We start from the raw sequence: 15,759 nt of genomic DNA on the forward strand, positions 1-15,759 counted from the left end.
AATGTTCCAAGATTGTTGGCATGGACCTTTTATTAAAACACGCCTATATGTTATCTAGGTACAAGATTAAAAGAACATAAATAGTTCAAGTAAATCATATGAACATCCTAAACTGGGCATCCCACAAAATTTGTCCCCCGTTTTGGACAATGATCGAAGGTCCGAAGGTAAAAGAAAGGCCCCTTCTTTTGTACCCTGATAGCTCTAGGCCAGCTAAAGCATTGTCGCGTGGGATTATTTGTAAATGGAACTATAAAAGTGGAGAAATATTCTGATTTCAAAGCGCCACGTCAGCAGTGCGTTATTTTGTTATATTTAATTAAGAATTTGACACATGGATACTGATTTGAAATTAAAAAATACAAATATAATTTTCTCTCTCTTTTCCTCACACCTCCCCTCTCCCTTCGCTGCTACAGTTCTGGCCAGAGTCACGGCGACCTCCGGAAGATGAAGCCAACCAGATCTGGGCGGTGATGTCGCTGGTCCATGACCAACGAGGCGACATCTGGAGCTATGGTCCATGTCCGAGCCTCCATCTCAGTCGCGCGCGGCTCGCAGTCATTGGCCGTCATGGTCGAGCCACCCTTCGTGGTTGCTCGCGTTTAGGCTTGTCCAAACTAAGTCATTCCCTCGGTCGTCTTCGGCTTCGTCTTCCTCCATGCGTCTGTTCGTCTTCCTCATCGGCCACCGGCCAAATCTGCTCGCCTCGTCTTCCCGCCGTAACCATGCCTCCAAATCTGGTCTTTAGCTTCATCTTACTCCGTGTGCCTTCGGGTTTTCCTTCCTTTGTGCGTCGGCTTCCTCTACCTGCGTCGCCTGTCACTATTCAGCTCTGCTCGCCTTCGTCTCGCCATGGCTTCAGATCTGGTCGGGCATAGCAATTCTGCGGCAACGAAGGTGGAGGGTGCAAACTCGCCGTTATGCGACTGCCACGAGGCGGAGTACTCGAGGATGGAGGTTACGGCGGCTTGAGCGGGGGCGACGGTTGTATTGGAGCGGTGGGGCGGTGGCTGTCATGGTGGAGGGAGAGAGAGAAATGAAGTTAGTTTTTGTGTTTAATTCCATGTCAGTGTATATGTGCTCAAGCCGTGATTGGGTGGTGGGAGCAAAAAAAATGCTCACCACTCCATGCATGCATGACATGGTGAGAACGAACCCCCTGAATATTTTTTCTTTAAAGGGGTCTATGGTCTGTCACAGATGGGTAGTCAATTTTCAAAACTATAATATAAAAATATAATCTTGTAAATCAATTTTCATGTTTTCCTTTTTTGCTATCTTATCACTTTATATAGGTACAGCCTCCAAGGATGGCAGCTGCTGCTTTTTAATCCTTTTATCCATACCGTCAAACCCATTTGAAGGGTTAAAACGAACCCCAGGAAAGTTCTCATCCAAACGTCACTCTAGGGTTAACTTCTCATGTAGTTCATAGCTGATCCTGAGTCATCCTTGACCCGAAATAATGTTTTCTATAGAGATAAACATGTTATGTTCATGACAGAGTGTCTGAATTTCATTTGACGTTGGATTAACTCATGATTTAGCTGGAAAAGCACATGATCAACATGGCCAAAGTGAAAAGTGGTCCATGAGTAAGGGTTCCTGCCTTTTCATCGGAATGCAAAGTTGCTGCTATAAACAAAGTAAATAAAGTAAAGAGAACTTGGAAAGGAGAAATATAAGTAGTCAAGAATAGAGAACCAAGGAAATATACACCAAACTGGTATAATCTTATAGCGAAAGCAATAAAAAATGTTACTTTGGGGACTCGTTGAATTGTGTTCATGTTGTGGATAAGTTTAGAATGATTTACATTGGAATAAGTTCACGAGAAGACTTAAAATTTATCACCAAAGTACAATTGAGTCATAAGACTTGCAAAAATACAATCAAATCTTAAAACTTTCACATTAGTGTAATCAAGTTATTTTGTTAATATTGTTAACTTAACTAACAAAAAATATTGACGTGGCATTTTAAAATTAATTTCTCTCGCCTTACGTGGGATTTTTTATAATTATTTTTATTCAAATGTTATTATTTAAATTAGTTTAAAAACCAAAAAAGAAAATCTAAAATTTAATAATAAATAAATAAAGGGAGGGGTAGAAGGGATAGTTGGCTAGTGGGGTGCTGCTACTACTGTCACCACCACCTATCATCAAACTCAACTTAGGCTTGCGTGCCTAGATCTAGGAACCACCGGCCCTCCTTAGGGGCTCGCGACCATCGCCTGCCTTGGGCAAGGCATCATTGATGCTCATTCGAGCCCAACAATAGTCGCGACCTCGCTCGTAGCCGGCGAGGTTTTGGTCAGGTTGGCAAGGCTCGCCAACCCTAGGCGAAAACCAGGCTTACTTAAATTTGGGTGAGCCTCGTCGGCACTCACTTAGGGCCCACAATGCCTTGTCTAGGCTAGGCGATGGTCGTCAGCCCTAAGCGAACATTAGCATCACCCAAATTTGGGTGCCCAAGCCCAAGCCTGGCAAGGGTCGCCAACCTCACCTAGGGCTAGCAAGGCCTAGCCTTGGTCAAGCAAGGGCTAGCCACCCTCACTCAGGGCTAGTGACCCTAGCCAGCCCTTCTAACAATGGGTGGCAGCGGCAACTCACCAACAAATTGCCCCTCCCTTTCTTTATTTTCAGTTTTTTTATATAAAAATAGATTTTCTTTTGGGTTTTTAAAATAATTTAAATAATAATAATAATAATTGAATAAAATAATAATAATGCCATGTAAGACAGAGAAATAAATTTAAAAAATGCCACGTTAACAATTTCCATTAGTTAAGTTGACGGTGTAAATGGAAGTGACTTGATTGCATCAATCTGATAAGTTTTAGGACTTGATTGCATTTTTTCAAGTTTTAGAACTCCATAACACTTTGTGACAAGTTTTAGGACTCTTAGTGAACTTATCTCATTTACATTTAAAGATAGACTTAGAACTTAGGAGAGGACATTTGCAAACAACAGCAAATATCATGTTATCCATTTTCATCCCCATCCCCTTGATCGGTTTGTCATGCCCAGTTGATACTTTGGGCATGAATCAGTCCATGAGCTCTGGAGAAACATTGGTTTTTTTAGATGTAACCTTTGAACTAGGATTCTTTATTCCTAGAACTCAAGTATGAGCTACTTGGGTATATAATACAAGTTTAGTCCTTAAACAGTTGTGTGGGTTGCTAATAAAAAAACCCACTAGCCGATCGTGACGGAGTTTTCACATTTAGCAATGTGGGCAATCCAGTTATTCTGAACCAATCGAATGATGTTGTTTGGTTTTCAAAGTCGTCTATGATACTCTAGAATCCAGTTGTGCGACTCCACTGAAAATCTTATTCTCTAGGATAATTCTAATTCCAGTTCTAATAAAGCCTATTCTTGGCAAAGCTTTGGTTACCTGTTTTACATGCTTTTAGCCACTATGAAGCTTGGGTCGAACTCGAAAATGGGGTAACATCTAAATGCGTGGAAAAGCGTGGACGACCTTCTCTTGGAGACTATTTCTTTGGGTTAACTTACAGTCGGGTCTACCTCGGTGTGAACAAGTCCAAGTGGATGTGCATAGCAAAGTATTTCAAACGGGGGAATGGAATGGAGTTCAATTCTTTGAAGTTTCCTTCGCACCAAATCGAATTATTGTGCTCACGTTCGTGTACATGAAACTGACATCTCCTTCATGTTTGAAGTTTAGAACAGTTCTTGTTGAGGATGAACTATTTAGGTGTGGTAGAGGATTTGGTGATGAGAGAGAGAGAGAGAGAGAGAGAGAGAGAGAGAGAGAGAGAGAGAGAGAGAGAGAGAGAGAGAGAGAGAGAGAGAGAGAGAGAGAGAGAGAGAATGTTCTTTTTGTATTTTGAGGAAGTGTAAATGATGTACATATATATGCATGCAGGTGAAAGCAAGTTTGTAAATAACATGTATCTCATACGGTTATCTCATGGAATGATGTATAAAAGCACCCTTTTTCTCTATCTTGTACTTTTAAATTGAATGCTATTAGGTGGAATTTGAGATCTTATTTCTATAGATGCGCATGGTTAATGTATTTGGAAGAACGGAATAAAGCAGCGGAATCGATTATGGATGCCAATTTTGGCTTGGACCGTGTGTGACTTATTTGTCATTCATTCTAGGGACTTATCATATTAGTTGAAATTTGTTTCATATTGCATTTGAACTAGAAAGTGATGCTACTGGGACGCATAGAAACCCTCTCTCTTTTCATAGTTTTTCGAGTTTTGGGTTTTTCACGTAAATCTTGCATCTCGTGTAATTTCGAATTTCCTTTCATTCTTTGTTACTTATTCTTCAATTGGTGCATCTTTTGGCATTTTTCCACAAGAGGTATCAACGTGGCTGAAGTGAAAAGTTGTGCGTGAGTCAGGTTAAGAATAGAGAACCCATAGACAAAGTGGTGCGTAAATAACGGAACCAAGGGAATACGCATGGAAACCGCTGAGAAATCTTAAAGGGAAAGCAAATAAAAATGTTTAGATCTTGAAGACCCGTATTAATAGTGTTCACGCTGTGAGTAAGTTTAGAATGATTTGCTTATAAAGATGGGGTTAGAACTTAAAAGAGGACATTTGCAAACAATGGCAAAGATCACATTGTCCATTTTCATCATTGTCCCCATGACCGGTTTGTCACTTGCAACCGATATTTTGGGCGTGAACAGTTCCATCAGTTATGGAGAAACATTGGTTTCGTCAAACCTAATCTTTGAGCTAGGATTCTTTACTCCTCACAATTCGAGTATGAGCTACTTGGGTATATGGTACAAGTTTAGTCCTAACATGATTGTGTGGGTTGCTAATAGAAACAATCCGCTAGTGGACCGCGACGGTATTCTCACATTCAACAGTGTGGGTAATTTAGTTGTTCTCAACCAATTGAATGGTGGGTTTGGTCTTCGGAGGAGTGGTCCTAAGTCCTCCAGAATCCAATTGCGCAGCTCCTGGATACAGGAAATTTTGTCCTTTGGGATAACTTTGTTTCAAGTTCTGATGAAACCTATTTGTGGCAAAGCTTCAATTATTCATCTGACATGCTTTTAGCAGGCATGAAGCTGATGTTGAACCTGAAAACGGGTTTTGAACAGCGTCTCACCACGTGGAAAAGCATGGACGACCCTTCTCCTGGAGACTATGTCCTCGAGTTAAACAACACTCAGGGTCTCTCTCAGTATGAAGTGGTGCAAGGGCATGTAAATAGCAAAAAAAATCGAACGGGGCAATGGAACGGAGTCCAATTTGTTGGCTCCCCCATTGTTCTAAGTCCACCTGCAGTGCCTGTGTTTGTGTACACTGAAAGTGAGATCTCCTTCATGTTTGAGGTTCAGGAAAGGCAGCTTTTCTCGGTAGCAAAACTAAACTATTTGGGAGTGCTGCAGCTTTTAGTGGTGAATAGATCTAGAAGCGCCACGTGGAATGCCATGATTGAGTTCCCTAGTGATCCTTGCGATATTTATGGCAGGTGCGGTGCTAATGCCATCTGCAACGGTAGTTTCTGTGAATGTGTGATAGGGTTCATGCCTAAGTCGCCTGACGAATGGACGGTCCTTAATTTTTCCAGCGGATGCAAGAGGACAATACCCCTGAATTGTTCAAAAGGAGAAGGATTCTGGGAAATTGAAAATGTTAAACTGCCTGACCAGTTGGAGGTAATGCTGTACAGGAGTATGAGCCTCGATGAATGCAAGGACAAGTGCTTGAAGAACTGTTCGTGCACGGCTTATGCTATTTCGGATATAAGAGGACGAGGCATTGGCTGCCTCATGTGGTTCGGGCACTTGATTGACATGAGAGTGCTCGAAGAAGGGAACCACGTGCAAACTCTATACGTACGCCAATCAGCATCTAAACTCGGTATTCATGCTTATGCCAATTGATTTTTTTTTCTGCTAAATAAATGATTGTTCTTTGGGCAAGAGAACTTTGGAAATAGTTAATCTTCCAAACTGTTTTTCTTTACTCTAGATGCCATTCGTGACCGCACCAGGAGGAAAATAATATTAGTAACTTTCATATTGAGTTCTATCATTGGTGGATTGCTTTTAGTCGGAACTGCATTATGGGGTGTTACGCACAAGAAAAGGAGAATCAGGACTGGAGGTAAGCCTGATCTTCAATCAAGGCAGATTTCGTTATTAATTCAAAGTAACCTTGCTTCAATTGGTTATAGGCACACTTGCATGTTGTCGTTGTCCTATGCTAATGCAAATCAATGCCTATTACTTTACTAGGTCTTGAAATCACAAAAGAAGACATCGATTTACCATTATATGATTTTGCCGCTATTGAAAGTGCTACGAGCAATTTCTCTAATGACAATATGATTGGGTTTGGCGGCATTGGTCCTGTTTATAAGGTATAGAGTTTCTTATATATCATTATGTGCCAAACTAATGATGCATATAACAAAGCTTTTGTTTTGTAGGGAAATCTTCAGACAGGACAGTTAGTAGCAGTAAAGAGGCTATCAAAGAGTTCAGGGCAAGGTCTTGAAGAGTTCAAGAATGAAGTACTCTTGATCGCAAGACTTCAACACCGAATCTTGTTGGACTTCTCGGCTGTTGTATCGAGGAGAGGAGAGAATCTTGCTTTATGAGTACATGGACAACAAGAGCTTGAATTACTTCATATTTGGTCAAACAATTTCTTTTTTAATTTTATACTGATCAAAATGATATTCTTTCATAGTAATATAATTTAAGCTTGCTTTATACATAAGTTATTTTCTCGAGATTGACCTTGTGGATTTTGTATTGTCCATAGATCAAGAGAAAAGCATGCTATTGACATGGCAAAGACGGTTTGACATTGTTGTCGGTATTGCAAGAGGACTTCTCTATCTCCACCGTGATTCCAAACTTCAAGTAATCCACCGAGATCTTAAAGCAAGCAACATATTACTAGATGGTGACCTAAATGCTAAAATATCCGACTTGGGTTGGCAAGAATCTTTGGAGCTAACGAAAAAAAAGCGAGAACAAAAAGAGTCATTGGAACTCAGTATGTCTTTTCTTTTGGTTTTTGACATGAAGCTCATTATTACAGAGGACCATAGCCTAAAAGCCTTGTTTTTGTGAAATGCAGCGGCTACATGGCCCCGAATATGCTATGGATGGGAAATTTTCTTGAAGTTAGACATATATAGCTTTGGTGTGCTACTATTGGAGATAGTTAGCGGCAAAAGGAATAGAGGATTTTCCCATCCAAGTCGTCACCACAACCTTCTCGGTCATGTAAGTAAATAGGCACAACTAACACCGGCGTTCCTTCTCTCTTTGATCTTTACATAGTCATTCAAGGTGATTTCTCAATGATTGAGGATGAGTTCCCAAATTTTCTTCAGGCGTGGTTGCTTTGGAGTAAAGGTAGGGCCTTGGAGACAATGGAGGAAGGCTTGCACAGCTCATTTGACAGAACCCAAGTGGAAAGGTGCATTCAAGTGGGTTTATTGTGTGTACAAAAGTTCCCTGAAGATAGGCCAGCTATATCGTCTGCAATTTATATGATTCTCAATTGGGGTTTGGTCCTACCAGAACCTAAAGAGCCTGGTTTCTTCACAGAAAGAAACTCAAAATACTCTGATGGGGCTTCATCAAAAAGAGACTCACATACGCAAAATTTAGTCACTCTAACCATGCTGGAGGGTCGGTAGGCATTCTGCCATATGTTGTAGATTACCAGATATTTTGTGAGATTTCGCATGCATATTTGGTTTAGCTAGGCCATTGTGGGGTATGCTACAGCTAAGCCACAAGAAGAGTGGGACTTGCTTAATTTTTATTTTTTTATCTTTGGAAATTGGACTTGCTTAATTCAATAGAGATGTTTTATGAAATATTCGTTAATGAAGTTATTTGAACTATATATGTCTCACGGGAAGAGCCACTTTAAATTGGAAGCTAAGAAAGGTCAAATAAATCAAACTTTAGATAAAATTATTTTCCTAATGATTGTCTATTATATATATTTTGATAAACCATTCAAATTAGTAATAATTTCATTTTCAAGTTAGAGGTGATCATTGAATGGGCCTAAGTTGGGATGGGTATTACTATTGATGATAATTATGCAAATCTTCAGGTCAAATTGGCCTAGGCTTTGACTAGGGCCTAATCGGGCCATGTTAGGCTTTTTCACCCAACACTCTTACTCAAATCTGTCTAAAAAGTATTACAGACCTTGTGACATGGCTAGACACTTAGATTCGTGATAGCTTATGTCAAGTTACTATCTTCCAAAATCTTATTGTTAAAAAAAAGGGTAAATTTTTATAACCAATAGACGGAACCAAACAAAATAAATTCGATTCTAAAGAGGGAAATAAAAAAAAATAACATGAAGAAGGTATTAATTGATGCCACATCGGCATTGCGTGCACATCTTTTTTTTTAGTCATTGTGGTCCATACTCGTGCTATATGGAGGCATGTACAAGGTCAAATTGAAAAGTCAACAAAAATGTTCCAAGATTGTTGGCATGGACCTTTTCTTAACATACGGCTTATATGTAGTCTAGGTACAAGATTAAAAGAACATAAATAGTTCAAGTAAATCATGTGAACATCCTAAACTGGGCATCCCACAAAATTTGTCCCCCGTTTTGGACAATGATCGAAGATCCAAAGTTGAAAGGGCCCCTTCTTGTACCCTGATAGCTCTAGGCCAGCTAAAGCACTGTTGCGTGGGATTCGCCGTAAATGGAACTATAAAAGTGGAGAAATATTCTGATTTCAAAGCGCCACGTCAGCAGTGCGTTATTTTCTTATATTCAATTAAGAATTTGAAACATGGATACTGATTTGGAATTAAAAAATACAAATATAATTTTCTCTCTCTTTTCCTCACAACCTCCCCTCTTCCTTCGCCGCTACAGTTCTGGCCAGAGTCTCGGCGACCTCCGGAAGATGGAGCCAACCAGATCTGGGCGGTGATGTCGCTGGTCCATGACCAACGAGGCGACATCTGGAGCTATGGTCCATGTCCGAGCCTCCATCTCAGTCGCGCGCGGGCTCGCAGTCATTGGCCGTCCAGGGTCGAGCCACCCCTTCGCGGTTGCTCGCGTTTAGGCTCGTCCAAACTAAGTCATTCCCTCGGTCGTGTTCCTTTGTTCGTCTTCGGCTTCGTCTTCCTCCATGCGTCTGTTCGTCTTCCTCTTCGGCCATCGGGCCAAATCTGTTCGCTTCGTCTTCCCGCCCTAACCATGCCTCCAAATCTGGTCTTTAGCTTCATCTTACTCTGTTTGCCTTCGGCTTTTCCTTCCTTCGTGCGTCGGCTTCGTCTACCCTCTTCGCCCGTCGCTATTCAGCTCTGATCGCCTTCGTATCGCCGTGGCTTCAGATCTGGTCGGGCATAGCAATTCTGCGGCAACGAAGGTGGAGGGTGCAAGCTCGCCGTTGGGTGCGACAGCCACGAGGCGGAGTACTCGAGGATGGATGTTACGGCGGCTTGAGCGGGGGCGACGGTTGTACTGGAGGGGTGGGGGCGGTGGCTGTCATGGTGGAGGGAGAGAGAAACGAAGTTTAGTTTTCGTGTTTAATTCCATGTCAGTGTATATGTGTCAAGCCGTGATTGGGTGGTGGAGCAAAAAGGCTCACCACCCCATGCATGACGTGATGAGAGAATATTTATTTTCTTTAAAGTGGGTATGGTCTGTCACAGATGGGTGGTCAATTTTCAAAACTATAATATAAAACATATAATCTTGTAACATTTTTCATGTTTTCCTTTTTTGCTATCTTATCACTTTATAGAGGTACAGCCTCCAAGATGGCAGCGGCTGCTTTTAATCCTTTTTGCCATACTGTCAAACCCATTTGAAGGGTTAAACGAAACCCAAGAAAGTCAACCCAAACGTCTCTCTAGGGTTAACTCCTCATGTAGTTCATAACTGATCCTGAGTCATCCTTGACCCGGAATAATGTTTTCTTTGGAGATAAACGTGTTATGTTTATGACAAAGTGTCTGAATTTCGTTGGATTAACTTATGATTTAGCTGGAAAAGCACATGGTGAACACGGCCGAAGTGAAAAGTGGTCTATGAGTAAGGGTTCCTGCCTTTTCATCGAATGCAAAGTTGCTGCTATAAACAAAATAAATAAAGTGGAACATGGAGAACTTGGAGAAGGAGAAATATAAGTAGTCAAGGACAGAGAACCAAGGATATATAGACAAAATCGGTATAATCTTATAGCGAAAGCAATAAAAAATGTTCCTCTGGGGACTCGTTTGAATTGTGTTCACATTGTGGATAAGTTTAGAATGATTTGCATTTGAATAATTTCACGAGAAGTCCTAAAATTTATCATGAAAGTGCAATTAAGTCATAAGACTTGCAAAAGTACAATCAAATTTTAAAACTTTCACATTAGTGTAATCAATTTATTTTGTTAATATTGTTAACTTAACTAACAAAAAATGTTGATGTGGCATTTTAAAAATTAATTTCTCTCGCCTACGTGGGATTTTTATAATTATTTTATTCAAATGTTATTATTATTTAAATTAGTTTAAAAACCAAAAAGAAAAGCTAAAATAAAAAAATAAAGAAATGGAGGGCAAAAGGATAGTTGGCTGGGCGGCAAGTCTGCCACTGTCGCCACCACCTATCATCAAACTCGACTCGGCTCGGGTACCTAGATCTAGGAACCACCAACCCTCCCCAGGGCTTGCGGCCATCTCCTACCTTAGGCAAGGCGTCATCGATGCTCATCCAAGCCCAACAATGGTTGCCGACTCTTGCTCAGGGCCGGCGAGGCCTTGCTCAGGGTTGGCAAGGCTTGCCAACTCTAGGCGAAAACCAGGCTTACCTAAATTTGGGTGAGCCTCACCGGCCCTCACTTAGGGCCCACAACGCCTCGTCTAGGCTAGGCAATGGTCGTTGGGCCTAGGCGAGCGCTAGCATCACCCAAATTCGGGTGCCCAAGCCCGAGCCTAACAAGGGGCACCAACCCTCGCCTAGGGCCGGCGAGGCCTCAGCCTTGGTCAAGCAAGGGCTAGCCACCTCGCCAGTGGCTAGTGACCCTAGCCAGCCCTTTTGACAATGGGTGGCAAGCGGCGGTGGCAACTCACCAGCCGAATTGCCCTCCCTTTCTTTATTTTTCAGTTTTTTTTAAAGATTTTCTTTTTTGGTTTTTAAAACTAATTTACATAATAGTAATATTTGAATAAAATAATAATAATGCCATGTAGGACAGAGAAATTAATTTAAAATGACATGTTAACATTTTCCATTAGTTGTTGACTAAGTAAAACTTTAAGTGACTTGATTGCATCAATGTGATAAGTTTTAGAACTTGATTACATTTTTTGCAAGTTTTAGAACTCAATTACACTTTTGTGACAAGTTTTAGGACTCTTAGTGAACTTATCTCATTTACATTTAAAGATGGACTTAGAACTTAGGAGAGGACATGTCACGTCCCGAACCCTGAGCACGCGCACATCCCACTGCGGTCGATCAAATATGCGACATCCCAGGATACGTCGCCGACCCATTCATGAATTTACGCATGCGGAAGCGAAACAAATCCCCTGACAATAAAAGACGGGATAGAAAAGCGGGAAGCAAAATCACCACATAACACCTTCACAATTCAACAGAATTACAAACAGAGGTCTACGGCCAATGCCTACAAAAGACCGGCCCTTAAAAAGGAATTGTCCTACGACCTACAACTTGGACACGCTCTCCAATCCTTATGACTTCACATCTCGCAACTCCTCAAGGCCAACCAAAGCTATCCGGCCGTTCCGTCCACTCGGGACTGAAATGGTTATTCAATAACCACCGAGACCACGTCTCGGCAAGTTCAACCCCTAAACCCCTATTAGAAAGAAAATACGCCCGGGTGGCCTAGCCACACAACATAGAGGACTTACCTCGCCTCGGTTCTTTCCCGCATGTTAGCGCAATTCAAATCACTCAATCACGTATAGTAAGAGGAACTTAAACAATCGGAACGTATTCACTTTCATATATCCAACAACCACGGGGTCCTGATTATAAGACTAAATCGTTATGACACGTCCCATTCCATGCCACACAATTCCGTCCCATAATCCGACACATCAACAACACTCAACATGCATTCCAATTGATATTCACACACACAAGGGCATAGCCTACTCGCGGTTCGGCTATTCCATCGGCATATAGCCAGCACGCTCCCCCCCATGGAGCGCGGCTTCGTCGCACGTCGACGGCATTCCCGGGAGCATCGTCTCCCCTTGAGCACGGCCGTCTCTACGTCGACGGCATTCCCGAAGGAGCATCGATCCATCGGCCCGGCCTCTCTACAAGCGATCGGCATCACATTACTCTCTTGACAGCATTTCTAAAAGAACAAAGGTCCAGTCGGCCTAGCCACTACTGCGACCCGAGCCACGTCACTCTCTCGACGGCATTCCTAGAAGAACAAAGGTCCAGTCGGCCTAGCCACTACTGCGACCCGAGTCTTTCAACCAAAGACACAACACAATTCAATAATTAATTGCACAAATCATCGCTCAATTTGTAATATCTAATCATCAAATTCATAATCTGAATACACAACAGCAATCAGCACAAAATTCTGAGAATTTAGGGTCCCAACTTAATTTTCGGAATTTATTAAATAATTAAAATTTATTCCGAAAATTAATTAAATAATAATATCCATATTTTTCACAATCCACACTCAATTTATAATATCCAATCGTCAATTTCAAAATCCGACCGCACAAATAAGACCTACACGAAATTCGAGAATTTAGGGTCCCGACAAAATTTTCGGAATTTAATAAATAATTAAATTTATTCCGAAAATAATTAAATAATAATATTTTAATAATTTCGAATAATAATATATTATTAAAATATTAAATAATTTCGAGATATTTAAATAAATCAAAAGTAAATTCCTTTATGTCACATCAATGTTTATATTAATATAAACACCCACTTAACTTTAAATTAAACACAATTTAAGTTAATCAAGCACATTAATATAATCTACACTTAAATAAATTAAACTAACCACCTAATAACACTTAACATAAACTAAGCACACCTAAAGCATCATTAACCCTCTAAGCGAGGTTTAGTGAGTTAAACTCACCGGATTAACGAACCGAGCGAACCAAAACGACGAGGACGCCGAGGAGAACAACTTTCCTCAAAGCGGGCCGAGCATCCGAGCTCGGGAAGGCGGCCAAAACGGGCCAAACGTCCGCTGCATACCCATTTTTCTTGGTTGCTGTTCGGGCCGAGAGGGAGCAAATCCGGCGCCGGTTCGGGCGGCCAAGGCGGCGGAAGCAAGGCGAAGCTCCGGCGGGCTAAGGCGGGGCGCACGGCGGCTCACGGTGGCTGATCCGTGACCTAGGCTGGTCGGACAGCCTCCCAAACGTGAAGACGAGCGAGGATGACGGCGAATGAGGGAAGAGCAAAGAGCGCGGCGGGCGAGCGCGCGAGGGCGGGCGGACGGACGGACGCACGGCGGCGGCGGCGACGACGGCGTGCGAGCGGGTGGCCGGCCATGGCTGCTCCTTCTTCTCTGCAATTTTTTCTGGTTCTTCGCACAAAGAGAAATGGGGGAGAAAGGCAACGGGAGAGAGGAAGAAGAGAGGGAGGAGAGAGAAGGAGTGGGGGCTCTTTTCTTTTCTTTCTCATTTTCTTTAATCCACAAAAAGGCCCACCATGACCTCATGCATGATGTCATACTCCACTCACTCCCACAACCTCTTCCAATGGGTTCACTTCCATTTTCCGCCGGGGTCCAATTTTTGTACATCAAATTTCTTCAATTCTTATCAATTCTCTTTCAATCGAATCAAATTGAAGTCCATAAAATTAATCCAATGTCACCACACTTCAATTCACATCTTCACTTATCCGTAAGACCAACTTAAGTCCCAAAAGCACAACCAAAGACGAGCCTACTACTTCTCGAGCCAAATTAACCATTTTCGAATTTAATTTGCCAAAGAACTCTGATTGCATGAAAAATCTTCCAAAGATAAGCCAATGATCCTAAAATGATTTGTGACACACCTAGACTTCCAATTTCTGAATTCGATTTCAATTCCACGGTTAATTTCACTTTGGCACGATACTAGCGCGGCCCAACCTACCGGGTAGCCTTTAGAAACTTTCATGCATTTGACCGTGGTTGATCATCTCAAGCCACAATGTACATCTTTGAAACATTGGCGACTTTCGGTTGTCGAGGTAATCTCAAGGTTTCAAATACGAACACAGGGTACCCAATCGATAGAAAAGTCGGTCCAGTGCCAATCGACAAGAATTGTGCGATCCGGTGGAATCACCCACACTTGATCACATGCCTCTGTCGAGTCGACCTATCTCCGGTCTCTAATCGATTTTTATTTGTGCCGTAATGACCCTTGCAGATTAGCTCGGCCGAAAGGTCGTTTCTGGTCAAATTCTCGAGTCCGATGCATTAAAACTCTTAACAACTTTTACCCGATAGACTAGCTTTCACATGAGTGGCCGACTCAAGGAAAAGAACTATATGCGTGCCAACGAAATGCCCGTCTCAAATTATTGAAAATAGAATTGAAAAATCGGGATGTCACAACTCTTCCCCTCTTATAAAAATTTCGTCCTCGAAATTTAAACCTTTACCAATTCTCAGACAAAAAGGTGGGGGTACAATTGTCTCATCGATTCTGCTCCTTCATTCTGTTTCGTACTGCTATCCAAGATCCTTGGTGCCGACGAAACATTTCCAGATTGGCCAAACCAATTCTTGATTCCCACAAAGGCTAAGCACTTGACCAAATTTACAAAAATGAAAGCTGTAAAAATTTTGGTTCTTTTTTCTTTTTCTTTTTATTTTTCCACAAAGCGGCTAACTGCCGCGTCAGGGACTCGAACTCCCGACTTCGGACCACTGCTTCACACCCGGATACCAACTCGGCTAGAGGCGCCGATGGTGTCCCAAACCGCTTTCTTTTTCCATTTAAAGCCAAAAGTCTCCTTGATCTCAAACTCGAAATATTCCGCCGTTTAAACAGTTTTGGCTCTCCTTTCTTAACAATTCGAGATGTCCCTATCCTAGGCGACATCCAAGGATGAACAGGATTCTCAATCTAAAAATTCAAAGATTTTCGACACTTAACGGCGTAAATTTTCCCGGCATCTTTGAGCGGTCCTTAATCTGTCACTGATAACTGCAACTGAATCACTAATTTCTGAACCAATGCTGGACCTGCAATTTTCTGATCTCTTACCTCAACTCAACCAACTGAAGTTCTGAATACTCTGCTCTACACTGACTAAAAAGAAACTAGCTGACTGATCTGCTGAAACTGGGAACCTCTGGTCAAGATCTGATATAACTCTGACACTAATCTCGACAACTGCAATCACTGACCACTGTACTGACCCTGGCCTGTGATCTTTCTTTCCCTGACTTCATCTCAGCAATCAGAATTCCGCACTCTCTGCTATGCACTGCTTGAGAAAGAACCATCTGAAAGCTCTGCCAACTTGGAACATCTGATCTAGATTTGAAATACAATTCATCCCCGGTACTCCATGCAGATGATTTATATGATATACACACACTTCGGTGTACCCACTTTGTGACACGACATAATCTCCAATTTCTGAAATCGAACTTAGATTGGCGGTTAATTTCACTCCGACATGCTTTTAGTGTGACTTAGGCTACTGGGTAGTTTTCAGAGCTTTTTAGGACAAATGACCCCTGGTCGATTTTCTTCGAGCCACGA

The 15,759-nt window shown here is 41.9% G+C and overlaps 1 protein-coding gene across 1 annotated transcript; it reads left to right on the plus strand.

Moving 5' to 3' along the window:
* Positions 1–5,076: 5,076 nt before the first annotated feature.
* On the plus strand, positions 5,077–6,623 carry LOC120286166 (G-type lectin S-receptor-like serine/threonine-protein kinase SD1-1). The gene is made up of 4 exons (XM_039301853.1): positions 5,077–5,881; positions 5,993–6,127; positions 6,259–6,383; positions 6,453–6,623. Exons 1-4 carry the CDS (start codon positions 5,077–5,079, stop codon positions 6,621–6,623), a joined length of 1,236 nt encoding a protein of 411 aa, XP_039157787.1.
* Positions 6,624–15,759: the final 9,136 nt, after the last annotated feature.

Source organism: Eucalyptus grandis, chromosome 9, assembly GCF_016545825.1.
Source record: "Eucalyptus grandis isolate ANBG69807.140 chromosome 9, ASM1654582v1, whole genome shotgun sequence".
Taxonomy (NCBI): domain Eukaryota; kingdom Viridiplantae; phylum Streptophyta; class Magnoliopsida; order Myrtales; family Myrtaceae; genus Eucalyptus; species Eucalyptus grandis.